We start from the raw sequence: 15,006 nt of genomic DNA, 5'->3' as shown, positions 1-15,006 counted from the left end.
GTCCTCTGAAACTGGGGTTTAAATAGTTTTGTTTTCCGTCCCATTCTGGAGAAGTTGTGTGACTTGGGTTCTGGAGTGAAAACCCTGAAGGACACATGCAGGGCAAAGTGAAAAGCCTCAGAGTACGCCAGATGAACTGATGACACACAGGAATAGAGAAACACATGTTGAGAATGACACTGCCCAGGAACACCACGCGGTCATGGCCAAATGCTCCCGGGTGTTGTTTTCCCTCTAGCTATTCTGTACTCAGATGTGACTCAGACGCTGGCATTCAGTGCAGTTTTGTTTAGCTGCTGCTGCTTCCAGGAGTCCCCCAAAGTCAATAGGCCATTGGCTTACCACCAGAGTCAGGCAAGGAAAAGAGTGGGAACGCAGCAACATCAACAGGAAATAAAACATTTTTATTGAATATCTGTGTAATATGTTAAGTCATTTTTAACAACAATCAGAAAACTACTGTGGAATTCACCACACAAAGTGAAACAAAATTTAAATCACCTCATCAAAAATGAAGGTAAAATACAGCTGAAATAGTTGGCTCGCAGGCCACGAGCCATATGGCAGAGGAAAACACCCCAACATTTCTACAAGATACAGGGAAAACCCACACATAGAAACACTCAAGCAGGCAGTAAATATACACAAAGGCAACTAGGATCTTTCTAGAGCATCAGATTCTAATACTTTACACAGCTTTGTCAGAAGGGTACATGTGGCTTATTTGAGGATGAATCTTGGTCATAAAGCAGGTTCCATCACTGACTTGTGAAAGAGTGAAAGATGGCATAGTACCAACTAATTCTATGGTGACAATCCCATGTCTGGCAGTGTTGCAAGAGAATGCATTAGTGGTATTTTAATGCAAGAAATAATGTCTATTCAGCAGCTTGAACCTGCTTGTTTGAAAGTGTGGTTTCATTGTGAACAACTTAAAGCTGAATACAGTGAAATTAAATGTCATTTGTGGTATTTAAATACTTTTTAAAAGCCAGTCAACTCCCTCTCTTTGGTAGGGTTTGGCCCTTTAAATTGGAAAGAGTCTTGTTTGAATTTTCTGTTCAAACCATTATTTAATTTCACATTCTGACTTGTGTATATTTTCTATTACCTATGTTTTTTAAGAAGTATGGACCATCGGCAGACGGTTATTTTCCTTTTATCCTTTATGTCTATGCCAATTATAAAGCGTTTGCTATGTCTGGCCTAAAAGGCAAAAGCGCTTGCCCCTTCTTTGATAAGGAAACAGTAATGACAGGAATTCCAGTTTTACTGGGAAACAGCCAACCCCATGTTCAAAGCCTACCATCAGCCCTTTTTGAATTCTCTTTAGTTTTTGAAAAGACATGGTGTGATATCCTGAAGACTGAACATGAGGCCAATGCTTAGTTTTCCTCCATTTTGTTTTGATATTTGTGAAGACAAACTTTCATTTCAGAGCATCACTACTGTCTTGTGGCCTGGAAATTAAAATGGATCACAGAAGTGAATGGGATAAAAGGCTAGATGCAGTGTGGGATAATAGGCTGCCCTTCCACGAAATGGTTGTCTACCATAGTGGGGAAAAATATGGAATATTGCACAGTGCTTGACAAAATGCTGTGTTCCACCCCTTTCTATGTATCTTCCTTGTCCTATGCATAGCTTTTCAGTTCTGAATTGGTCCTTTGTAATGAGAACTGTTTGTGCTACACACACCTTGGGCAGTGCAGTAGAAGGGAATGGCAGTATTGTTACAATATCACTACGGAATAAATTGAGTGCTATCCACTGAGGAAACTACGGGTCTAAGCACACACGGCAGTCACAGTGTTACACAGAGCAGTCCTTTAAGACTCTTATGGAATGACTAGTAGCTTCATAATAGTGCCATTTACTACATAATAACATTGAAAACGTTTAAAAACTCCTCCTAAATCAAGCATCTAGTATACATAAGAGGTTGCTTCAGTTTTCTAGAACTTGTTCTTGGTTTGTTTCACCTTTTTTTAAAGGACAAATTAAAACTTACTGAAGTAAAAAGAGCATATAAAAAGATCACTAGCTGTCTGTTTTGGCTTAATTGAAGTGCATTCAGAACTATGGCTAATTGTTGTTGGTTTTTGTTTTTGTTTTTCTTTCATCTTTTGATGGGATTACAATACTGTCTGTTTACCACAAAGTAATTTTGGGTAATAAGCACAGATTGTTGTGTTAAAAATATCCTGCATTCCTTCTAACCTGGTTTTATATAATAAAATATTTTGTTACAAACTCTAATGTGCAAACCTTTTGGAATTATTGTGGGTGTGAAATCTGGAACAGAATTCACAGGATGCACATTTTGTATGAAGGTGATAACGGAGAGCTACTTTTTTCTTTTTAAATAGTCAGGCAATATTTCATAAATGTTGACTTCTCCCCTTAGCTTCTTCTCCCCCATCCCCAAACAAATGTGTGCACACCACACACACACACACACACGGAACACCTTGTTGTTATTCTATATGCAGTAATATGAAATCATTGACTCCTGTTCAGTTGCTTCCTCAAATGTAAGAGTGAAGCCATTATTTTAGCTTTGTAAATATGTACAGACAGGTGCTATTCTGGTTTGTGGCTACACTTCCTTGAGGTCAGCCTGGATGCTGCTGCTCAGATCATGCTATTTTGCCTGTGTAGGAATTCTACAAAATTGGATTCACCCACCAAGTATGTGGTTTAAGTTTATCTTGGTACTCAAATGATTCAATAGAAAGCTCAGGTTTAAGTTGTCCTTTAAGATGTCAGTTTAACTGTACTAGTGCCTTACGAGTTGATATTTTTGCTGGAATGCAGACGATACTATATTTACCGTATAATATATTATCAGCTCTCCTATATCTCAGTCAATTTACATAGTTTAAAATAGAACATCTTATTAAAAACATCTAGATATACACAGATTAGGAAACGCTTACAACATACAAATACACAAACTAGAAATAAATCTTTAGCATACTGGTATATACAACAGTGTGATACAATAAATAATTTCATTCATGCTCTATCTACACATCATATTGCTTAAAAGAAGAGTAGATTTGGAGGGCAGTGGTATGATGAAGGACTTAGGGGCTCTCTACATTTAAATTTGTGCAAATTAAAACAGGATTCGAAGTACCACTGAATTGTGTTAGGAATGCATGGCTGGAAAAATGAAAGGACCCATATTACTGAGGTATTTACAGATACTGGCTAAAGAGCACTATATGGGCAAATGCAGAAAGGCTTCTTCTTTCCTTTACTTCTTGACGGCCAGCATGGCATCAACTTCCTCCTCTACCTGCAGGGTGTGCCACTGGGCAATAGGTCGCCTGGGGTTGGCCAGCATGTCTGACCAGTGTCGCAGCTCCGCGCCGGTGCTGTTGTAGCCCACAAAGACTTTGCCGATGGCATCGTTCTTGCCAATCTTGTCATAGTCCAAAACAGTTACCACCACCTGCACTTTCTGAAAGAAGCCATGAAATGAATATGAATCATCTAGCTCTAGAGATGAGGCCCGACTATAAAGCGTCCTTGAGCGCTAAAGAATTGGAAATAGAAGAATCAATCTCCAAGCACTAGGATGAGGATGAAAATGGCTTGAATCTTAATACTCAAACGTTAATTTTTATTATATACTTTGCGCTAAGTCTTTTACATGAATGAACTCAGTTACTTCTCATAATAGATCCTATTAATATTGCCATTATACAGATAAGGATGCTTGAAGCTCTGAGAAGTTATATAACCTGTCTGAGGTTGTTTAAGGAATGAGTTGTTTGGTTTTCAGAGCCTATGCTGTGAACCTCCATGCCATGGAGTCTGTGTCAACTTGTGCTAACCTCTAAATTCATTTGCTTCAGTTGTCTTATCAGTGAAAGTTCTGGCATTGGTGTTCAGCCCACTCTATTTGATTACAATTCCCAAGGCAACCATGTGCAATAATCTGATTTCAAGGGTGGGGGGACAGCATGTTACAAAAAAATTAATATAGAATTAATATAGAATTTCAACGAATCATATGATTATGAGCATAAAACATGATAGTATAGTGAAAAGTATGGTTAAAAAGTAGTAATAAAGATATTTTTTTCTCATCCATACGTTCTCTTAGTAAACATTTACTGAGTAACTACTATGTATCTGGCATTGATATCAAATGGAAATATCAGTTTAGGCTACACAGGATTTATTCAATGATTCCATCAGATTTTGAAAGTTTATTTGATAACTTCCTTTTCTGAATTATTGAACTGATGAAAGCAAACCTATACCATTATGGTATAAAATATATACTTTTTAAAAGCAAATTTCAGTTCTACTTCCTAAGTAATGAATTTACTTAGCAGAATATGTGATGGTTTCAATCTAGCAGCTGAGTGTAAAGGTAAGAGTTTAAAATAAATGGAATATGTAACATTTATTGCCAGAGTTGAAAGTAGCAGAAAATGTAATTATAAAAGCTAGGGCCAGATTAAGAACCAGCTGAGTTAGGGCCCTTTAGTGGACTTTATATGCTGGAGGCTGATTTATTATGTTAATGAAATGAGAAATGTCATTGATATACAGCTTCAGAGCAGAGAAAACAATCACTTCTGAAAGTGGAATTTAGAATGTGAAATGCAACACATTGTCAATAAAACGGACAATCTTCCCTTGGAGTGATTCCACTGTGAAAGGAATTAACTATCCACTGGATAGTTTCTGGAACAAAGAAGAGGGCTATACTGATTCTTAGAGCTTGTTCTAAGCAAATTTATCAGGAAGCAATCATATTGTAATGAATGGGGTGGGGGACATGACACACAAAGGTAACAGAAGTTTTTAGAGTTTGATTATTCCACTTAGGAATGCATTGATTAGTAGCATTCAAGACAAAATATCCTTGTGAAGCCTTTGGATTAATGTTTCCAGCTGCATATGTAGTTTATTTCTACATTTGGGGGAGGAGGGCTTACATTCTCACATGCATTTGGAAATTAGCATATTTTGCTTCTTTCATAATACATTTCACAGGGATAGAGAAAGACAGAAGAACAGGCAGATTGTCTTATAACCTCAGGATAAGGGAAACTTAAGCCCCTATTTTAGCATGTGAAATACTCAATTATTTTTTTCTAGAAAAAGGTGAAGACTAGAAAAGTTGCCTCCTATAAAAAAAGGAAAAAAAAAAAAAAGAACAAAGTGAATCAAGGAGCAGAGAAAGAGGGATACAGTCAAAGGAATGCTCATTATTTCCATGTCTAATGTATTCTATATTGGGCTTAGTTTCTGTCTGTCCTGACAAAACGTTATTGCCTCTGAAATGCTGCCCCAGAAACCTAGCATATGTCTTATTTTTAATGTGCTTCACTTTCAATATACCTGCATTTTCTGCAGTTTGTAGTTGAAAAGGATATTTATTTTAAAGGCATAGAATTGTAGCTCTATGGGACTTTTCATCTCAATGCCTTGCTTTATATTATTTTGTGGAATTAAAAAAGTTAAATGCCAGGAGGTGTTAGTTTCCATAGGAATAAGGTCTTAGAACTCAAAAAAGTTCACTGAATAAACATTGCCAAATAAATCGTTGGAAAAAATTGATGTCTTGAGGGTTTGTGAGTGGGTCCAAAGCAGGGGGCCCGCTGGTTCAGGCCAGTGAAAAAGTTATTGGGAACAGGGAACCAGTGTCCTCTGCATTTACTTATGTAACAGATGTTGAAAGTAAATAAGTATGTATAATTTGACACCATGTGAAAATTTATATGATAAAGGTTGTATTTAAAACTATCAACCAATACGAAGATGGTAGAGTTATTGGTTATTTTTGGTCATTTAAGACTGCCCTATACTACACAGTAGCTACCAGCCACATCTAGCTATATCAATTTAAATTTAAATACATGGAAGTTAAATAACGTTCCTTGGGCAAATTAGTGACTGAGGTGCTCATTGGCCAGCTGTGGCTATCATATTATTGGACAGCATGGATGATAGAATATTTCAATCATCACAAAGTTCTATTAGACAGCACTGATTTATATACTGATTTAATCTTATTGTTAGATCTATTTTCTAATAAAATGTTAACTTGAAAAAAAGAGGACATTAGCATGTGAATAATAATGATGATGATGACAGGACCATTTACTGTGTGTTCCTATGTATTGGGTGCTGTTCCAAGTGCTTTTATATGCATAATCTCACTTTGACAAGGACTCTGTTATCATTCCTATTTTACATGTAAAGAAATTCTAAGCCTCAGTTTTTTCACATATAAAATTAGGATAATAACAATAGTACTTTTCTCATAAAGTTCTTCTAAGTATGAAATGAGATTACATACATAAAGTGGTCAACTTGGACCTAGGCATATAATTATCTATCTATCTATCTATCTATCTATCTATCTATCTATCTATATGTGTATGTGTGTGTGTATATATATATATATATATATATGTCTTTGGATTAATGTTTCCATGAAGAAAGCTAATATAATAGCTATACTTATTTTATATATGTATATATTATATAGCTATACTTATTATATATATAATATATATTTTATATATATAAAATAAGTGTAGCTATTATATTAGCTTTCTTCTTGGAATAAAGCTGTCATTAATTCATAAGATACTGTCTTCTAAGAATAGATTAAAGGTAAATGAAGACACAATTGGGCATATTAAGAGTGGTATGGCACTATACACAACAGCCAACATATGGAATTAACCTAGGTGTCCAACAACAGATGAATGGATAAATAAAATGTGGTACATATACACAATGGAATACTATTCGGCCATAAAAAAGAATGAATCCTGTCATTTGTGGCAATGGATGGAACTGGCAGACATTATGTTAAGTGAAATAAGCCAGGAACAGAAAGTAAACACTGTATGTTCTTACTCATGTGGAAGCTAAAGAAAAGTTGATATCATAGAAATAAAAGGTAGAACAAAGGATACTAAAGACTGGGAAGGGGAAGGTAGGGAGAGATTTGTTTAAGGATACAAAATCACAGCTACATAGGAGGAATGAATTCTAGTGTTCTGTACCACTACAGGATGGCTATAGTTAACAGTGACATATGATATAATTTCAAATAGCTACAAATAGGATATTGACTGTTCCCAAGACAAACAAATGATAAATGTTGGAGATGATAAATATGCTAACTACTCTGATTTGATTACAATACATTATATATATGAAAACATTACTATGTGCCCCATGAATATGTACAACTACTATTTGGCAATTAAAATAAATAAAATAAAATAAATAAAGAATATTTGTTATTCTGGACCTTTAGAAGGTTCTTTGCTGTAGGTTTGATGTCTGCTCTTTGTTTCTCCTTCAAGTTATGGGCAAACTCGTGTATCACTGAAAATATACACCTGCGCCAATTATTTAATAAAATGTAAAAATAGTGTTGCTTTATGCAGTTTGACTCTCTGATGCCCATTAAAGATTTGCAAGAAATGGCCCAAAATTATTGATATGAACTTTAGATTCTTATAGGCTAACTATGGAGATGGGGTGAGAAAATGTAAATATTTTCAAAAACCCCTAAATGATAAGATTGCATGTTATCATTGTGGCTACATATAGCAACTTAATATGAACATATTAACTACAAGGATATTTAATAGAATATTTCCCTTCATAATTATTGTCTGGCATATTAAGGCTCCATTTTTAATAAAATAGCCATCCATTCCAACTCAGACACGGGAAGCTGGATTTAAATAATTGAAAATACAACTTAGCCTAATTTTTCTATTGTTAATCATCTTTTAATAAAGACTCAATATGCTGCATATTTAGCATCAACCAAAAATATTTCTCTTATCACTATTTTTTGCTCTAAAGATCTGATGGGGAGACTTATTTATGGCCTGGGAGTAAATAGTGAAAGCTCATAGTTTTCTCTGGGCTTTTTAACTTTTATAGATGCACTTTTTGAGTTAGCAGAGTTGTTCTGTTGATTTTCTTTTTCCTACTTTATTTCTGCTCAACACAGTGCCAGCTGTTTTGGGCTGATGAGTCAGCACATCCTGTGCTGTATATTTTATCCTATCCTTCCTGATGTAGCTCAAGCATCAAATGTGCATGGGGAGAAAGAATGGCAGTTCTAATGAAGGCATGTACACTGATAACTTACAAGGTCTGTGTGTATAATTTATGTGGTCTGAAGGAATGAAATTGAGTGGGAAGACAAAATTATGTTTGACATTACCTGGATTTGTTCAAAAGGTACTTCAAAGCTGAATGACTCATTGTAGTAGGGGTTAAGTGTGTTCTTTTTAATTGTTGTCTTTTTCTTCTTCAGCCTCTTACCATTCTGCATCAGATGAATCTTCACATAAGGATCTGAATGAAAAACAGGAAACAAACTTTAGGAGATCAGAGACACATATTTTAGATTATAAGTTAGCTTATAAAAGAACTAAGTATTTCCCACAGGTAAATAATTATATAGCATGTATTTAATATTTTTTAAATTCAATACTTTTTTATTGAAATATTTTAAATAACCTATGGGCATGATTTTGCATGATAGCTCAATATTTATAGTTTGATTTAGAAGATGAGAGTAGCGGTATGCTGGTAAACCAGCTCTTTGTGGGAATAAAAAGTCTTAACGTGCAGCATTTCCCTATGTCTATGGTATATATATACCCCAACCAAGGCCAATGTCAAGCCACTAAGCTTAACAATTGGCTTGCAAAATCCCTGAAAAATTAACCGTTCACTCTTGTGAGCTGGCAAAGGGCTTGCCTGCAGCACAACACTGTATGGGAATAAAACACTTAACAGAGAGAGGACAAAGGAGCCATTTCATTCATTCATTTATTCATTTACTCAATCAATATTAGTTGAGTACCTATGATGTGATAGGCACTGTTAGGCCCTAGGAATATAGCCTCAACACAACAGACTATCCCTGTCTTCACAATGAAACTTCAGACTGTGGGGGAAAATAGACTAAGTTTATACAGAAACAAAAGACATGAAACTACAAGTTGACAAGAGTGCTCTGTAAGAAAAAAGCAGAATAGAGATAATATAGGAAATACCAAGGATGATATGGTGAGTAGTAAAGTAGGAAGGGAATTTAGGTTTTAGATTGCTCTGTTTAGGCATCTATGGAATTAACATTTAAGCTGAGATGTGAAGGTTGAAGGGTGAGATGAGGCCAACTGAGCCTAAATATTCCAAGGTGGAGAAGAACTTCAAGTGTTCGAGGAAAAGAGAAGAGACCGGTACACACTGAAGTAATGGGAAAAGGAGCATAAAGATCCCCTGAGCAGTTTCCCTAAAGCCCCATTAGGCAAAGATTAATAAGTCACTGGAGAGGCAAGACAATTCCCATTTACAGCTCCCATTACTAATGGATGAATGTTGTACCTTCAGGTCACTAGAAACCAATGCTCACGGTTGAAAGGAAAATCTCTACTGTTTTTCTTAAACATTTTTCCATTTCATATGTAATGCATGTTCATTATAGAAAAAATATCAGAACACAGTGATGACCAAAAAGAAAAAAAAATTTAAATCTAGGATTTTACTTCCCTAAAATAACTACTGCGAAGCCTTTCAAATTTTCTTTCCTCTCTCTCGGAACATGTAGAGCTGGGAGAAACTTTCCAGATGATCTAGTCTAATGCCCACCTATTTTTAGAAGAGAAAACTGCAGATGAAAAAAGGGTATTTTTATCACCCTCTCCCTATCCCCAGTAGAACATAATTCCTAAGGGACAGACACTTTGTCTGTCATATTCACTATTTGAATTTGCTAAAACAGTGCCTGGCACATATTCAATTTTTGTTGAATAAGTGGAACTTATTTAGGGCCTCAGTCTGGGTCTTGTGACTCCCAGTCCTGAATTTTTCCCACTACCCCAGAGCCTGCATTACTAGGATATATGTTGTTAGGAGATTTTTTTAAATGTTACATCCAGTCCAGGAGATCATAATGAAGATTTTCATCAAAATTAAGAATATCTTTAAAAACCAGGCCTAGAGATGTAAAACCAACTCCACAAACTAAAGAGTTGGTCAGTTAAAAAAAAAGCCACTGTAAACAGTTGTAAATGGAAGCAAAAAATGTCACTGATAATCCATGTTACTGTTCACAGCCAATGTTGATTTTTGGTTCAGAGACCTTGTTTGTTTTATAAAGTTCCCTAGCTCCCCCATCCAACGCCTTGCAATTTTATAAAGCTAGTCATGTCTCCAGTTGTTCTTTGGGACTGATGAAATACATGTATATACTATATATGCCTCCTGTGTTCATGCGTTGAAACTTTGTCAACCTAACTGAGGCATAGGTTTTCTCAAGAGAAGCACTCTGAGTATCTTGATTCATTTAACACAATAAGTGATAAGAAAAAACCTTGCACATCTGCCATTTCAGTAAGCAAATTAAAACCCAACAGGATAGTTTCAGATTTTGCTAAGAGCTCTGACATGATGTTATTAATGCCTTGGGGAGAATAGGGTAATTTAAAAAAGGTTGATCAGGAAAGTCCTCATTGAGAAGGCAACATTTTAGCCAAGAACTGAAAGACAAGAAAGAACCAGTCATTTGGCTGTATGGTGATGCTTGTACCAGCCAGAAGGAGCAGTACCTGCAAAGGCCCTAAGTTGCACCTCCTTCTGCATGTTTGAGAAACAATGAAGGCAGGGGGAAGAGAGGTAGATGGTGAGGTCAAAGCGTTAACTTAGGACCTGCTGATCTGTTGCTTTTGTAAGCAGAGGCTGTCAGTTCTGATGATTCAGATGTATTCTACTATTTCATGATACATAAAAAAGAGAACAGAGGGTTGGGGGCTGGGTGCAGTGGCTCATACCTATAATCCCAGCGCTTTGGGAGGCCGAGGCAGGTAGATCACCTGAGGTTAGGAGTTTGAGACCAGCCTGACTAACATGGTGAAACCCCATCTCTACCAAAAATACAAAAATTAGCCAGGCGTGGTGGTGCACACCTGTGATCCCAGCTACTCCAAAGGTGAGGCAGGAGAATTGCTTGAACCAGGGAGATGGAGGTTGCAGTGAGCCAGGATCACACCACTGCACTCCAGCCTGGGCAACAGAGCCAGAATCTCACAACAACAACAACAACAACAACAACAACAACAACAACAACAACAGCAGCAGCAGCAGCAACAACAACAACAAAAAAAAACAGGGCTGAAAGCGGAGCAGGTTTGGAACTGCTATAAACGGGAAGTCTCGGTCTTTGCCTTCGCAGATTGACCCTGATACAGGTACCAAAGCACTTACGTTGCAGGCAAAATTCCCAACTTAGTCAAAACAAAAGCTGGAAGAAACTTAGGGTTCTTTATCAGCTTTTGTGCCTCGATAAGTCTAGACTATATGTTATGTACCTGGGATGGGCACATTTGAGCATCTTCTTAGCCCAACAATCTGAAGTCTTAGATTGCATCTCCATTTTCTCCAGTCTTGATTGCCAAGGAACTAAGTGTCTTCTAGTTCTTTCACTGTATTGAAGTCTTGTCCTGAACTTGGGTCCCTTTAGCGATATCCCTAATCTCTTGCTTAGCTTGTTTGTAACTTTTTCTGAGATCTAGACCTTGCTCCTACATCCTCAGCTACTGGTTGAGTTCTCTAAATGGAAATACACCTGCCTATGAGTCACATTTTTGCTTTAAGAACACAATTTTAAAAATTCTAAAGCAAAGATTACCTCTCCTACAAAATAGGCCTCTGGATAATTGAATTTGTTCTGTTTTAGGGGTTGCTCTGCAAAGCAAAATCCTTGTCAGTCTCTTGGTGGCTTAGAAGTCCTTGTGATTGCATAACAAAACACAATTTTATGGAAATAATAAAATAAGATGTAATGAAACTCACAAATGTTGCTCTTGCTTTTCCTGAGTACAGCTGCTGGACAACATGCATAGCATCTAAACATTCACTAGGTTTTTTGAAACATGTAAATAGCATAGGAAACCTGCAACCAAAAAATTGGGCTACTGTCTCTAGGCACTCTATATCTCCGTAACTGTATGGATTCATTCTGTTCCCCAAAACAGGAACTCATGTATGGATTCATTCTGTTCCCCAAAACAAGAACTCATGGAAACCTTCATCATCTAAATACTGACACCCCATCTTCAATGTCATTTAGATAATTCTTCTTGCCAATGAAATAGATGCAAGACATGGGACACTTCACTTCTTTTGTTTAACTTATCTTAAAAAAGTAGTTGAGTCTCTCTCTCTCTTTTTTTTGAGATGGAGACTCGCTCTTTCACCCAGGCTGGAGTGCAGTGGCACAGTCGTGGCTCACTGCAACCTCTGCCTCCCAGGTTCAAGCGATTCTCCCTCCTCAGCCTCCCAAGTAGCTGGGATTACAGGCACATGCCCAGCTAATTTTTGTATTTTTAGTAGAGACGGGGTTTCACCATGTTGGCCAGGCTGGTCTTGAGCTCCTGACCTCAGGTGATCCACCTGTCTTGGCCTCTTAAAATGCTGGGATTACAGAAGTGAGCCACTGTGCCCAGCCAGAAAGGCTGATTTATTTTTTTTTTAAAGAATTCAAGCCAGTCTATCCTGACTCCAAACCTGCTGCTCTTTGTGATATGTCAGAGAGACAATTTAGTACAGTGTTTACAAGTACAGACTCTAGAGCCAACCTAACTTGGATCTTGGCTCTGCTTTTTTCTAGCTGTGTGGTCTTGGAGAAGTTATTTCACCTCTTTGTGGCATAACTCCCTCAACTGTAAAGTAGTGAAAATGATAATGCCTAGCTCATAAAGTTGTTAAAATTAAATTGAATTACCACATGGAAAGTGATTCAAAGTGTGGCTGGCACATTTCATTGTTAATTATTACTATGGTTTTATGAAAGGGCTAACATCTAAGTCAGCATCTGTGAATCAGACTCTCCTTCAACTCACTTTGCTGAATTGGTAACCACCATTAGCAAATGGGAAAAAGTCTTCCCATTTGCTGCACAAGTAAGCCAAGCTATCCCAGTCCCAATTTATTTCTGGAAAGAAGCATACCCGCTCTAAACAACTGGTTCATTTTAAAGAATGTCATCATGTATGAGATAAAAGACAAAGGGAACATTTCTTTCATTACCACCTATATGAGGTGGTCTCGCAGCGTGAGATGGGAAACTGATTCAACATCCTGTACAGTTTGCTCCTGTTCCTGACATCAATAGATCAAATTACACACAGTTGAAAAGTTATACTCAGAGTTCCAGGTGGAATCTTATTACTGAGGCTGTAGGATAGTGTAAATCAAAACTGATTTACTGAGCTTCTTTCCAGATTCTGAGGCCAGCTAATGTTGATACACTTAGGCATATTATGCCTGAAGTATCTACTTTCCTTATTCTGCTGAAATGAGGAATTAGAGAAAAGGAATCCCTCAGGCTTGAGGTTTATTTTTGTTAGAGATGTGGTAGTATGTGTTGGTTGTTGGAGTGAGGTAATATCCATACCTCTTCCCTTACTTTTTCTCGTGACTCCTTTCTACTCTGAGAAAATTCTATAGTCTGTTTTCTTCTTTCTGGTTTCCACTTAGCTGTAAAACTACCCTGCACCCCAAACTCTTTCCTATTCAGAATGAGGAATAGGAAGTCACTGTGTTAAAGCTACGGGGATATGACTTACCAAATCAAATCAAATTGTTCCTCAGCTCCAAGACAGTGGAGACCTAGAACACTGACTATGCCATGTGAGAGGGAAGCAGAGGATCCTAGCATGGTGACCAGATGACTACTTTGGTCTTACTAGCTATTTTCAAGGAAGAGGATATAGACCTTGTTTGACTGGTTTTGTAATTACTTGATCAGTTCCAGTCTATGAGCAACTCTAAAGATGAACTAGCAATTCTACAACTCTGCCAAATGGGCAGCCCCTTCTGAATACAATTCATGGGGCAGACGCCTGCGGCCTGGTGCCATTCTTTTTTGTTCATTTAGTCCTATTCTGGCATAAACTTTGAGTGAAACATAGATCTCTCATATTAATTGGTAGGAGTTTCATTTCTGCAGGGTTCCTTCCAGCAACCAGTACCTAGCACGTTGATCTAGCCCTGATGCTCCAATATCTAGCTCTAGGTGGCATGAACTATTACCTCCACCTAGTCCTTCAGGCATGGCATTCCATCCTACTTGCCTCCATCAGTATATCCTGGATACAATGAATCTGCCATCTTTTTTTTTGGCCAGGGAGTAAGAGGAGATGATATATGATATACAGGCATATATGGCATATGAGATATGCCTCTGTTTCCTTACTGTTCCAATTACTGTCCTTCTCCATCACCTACCATGCTATACAAAGGCTTGGTTGGTTTGATGACTTCAACTGCCTGGATGGAATAGAAATAAGGAAGTAGGATGTGGATCAAAAGACACCCCAGAAATTCTCTCTTTTCCAGATAATTCCTGATCCCACCTTTGCTGGCGTTTCCACAGTACCCTTCCTGCGAAACTCTCCTTTGCTATCTTCTTTTTCTCTCTTTGAGCATGAGATGATCCTCCTTTATTCTCTCCCATCCCTTCCTCTGCCCCAAGATGTTCAAGGGCATGTTTTTATGAGTATATCACATTTGACATTATTTTAACACATGTTTGATAGGATTTTTCTCTGCACCCCTTTTCTCAGACACTCTACAATGCAACCTATGCTTCCAATATTATTGCTACCTCTGTTAAACAAAATTTCTGACCACAGAATCTGGCACTGGAATGCAATGTCTTCACCAACACTGGTGTTAGAGGCACAGTTTCAACATGTGGAGCTATATCCCAAACAAATAATATAAAGTAAACTTGGAGGAAGACTGGAACTAGGTACAAAATTCAGTAAGTGATTTTTCTCCAATTATAGGGACCCCAGTGGGCAAGCTTTACAGAAATGTAAATGTAGCCCATATGCTATACGATAAGGCCATGACCACCTTAACTCTTCTCTTATCCTGCAGACAGATACCTACTGAGCTCATTCCTTTCCTTTTAAGCCTACACTT

The 15,006-nt window shown here is 37.4% G+C and overlaps 1 protein-coding gene across 7 annotated transcripts in view; it reads right to left on the bottom strand.

Annotated features, from left to right (window-relative positions):
• Positions 1-385: 385 nt before the first annotated feature.
• SYT1 (synaptotagmin 1) overlaps positions 386-15,006 on the bottom strand; it is a 588,739-nt gene continuing 574,118 nt past the window's right edge. For all 7 annotated transcript variants that reach the window (XM_016923901.3, XM_016923903.3, XM_016923902.3 and 4 more), the window contains 2 exons: positions 8,231-8,364; positions 386-3,469 (listed from right to left, as the gene is read on the bottom strand). In XM_016923901.3, the coding sequence (XP_016779390.1) occupies positions 3,263-3,469; positions 8,231-8,364 (341 nt within the window). In that variant the 3' untranslated portion in view covers positions 386-3,262. The remainder of the gene's footprint in view (positions 3,470-8,230; positions 8,365-15,006) is intronic.

The sequence above is a fragment of the Pan troglodytes genome, chromosome 10 (assembly GCF_028858775.2).
Source record: "Pan troglodytes isolate AG18354 chromosome 10, NHGRI_mPanTro3-v2.0_pri, whole genome shotgun sequence".
Lineage (NCBI taxonomy): Eukaryota > Metazoa > Chordata > Mammalia > Primates > Hominidae > Pan > Pan troglodytes.
This window is presented reverse-complemented; position numbering and strand designations above follow the sequence as displayed.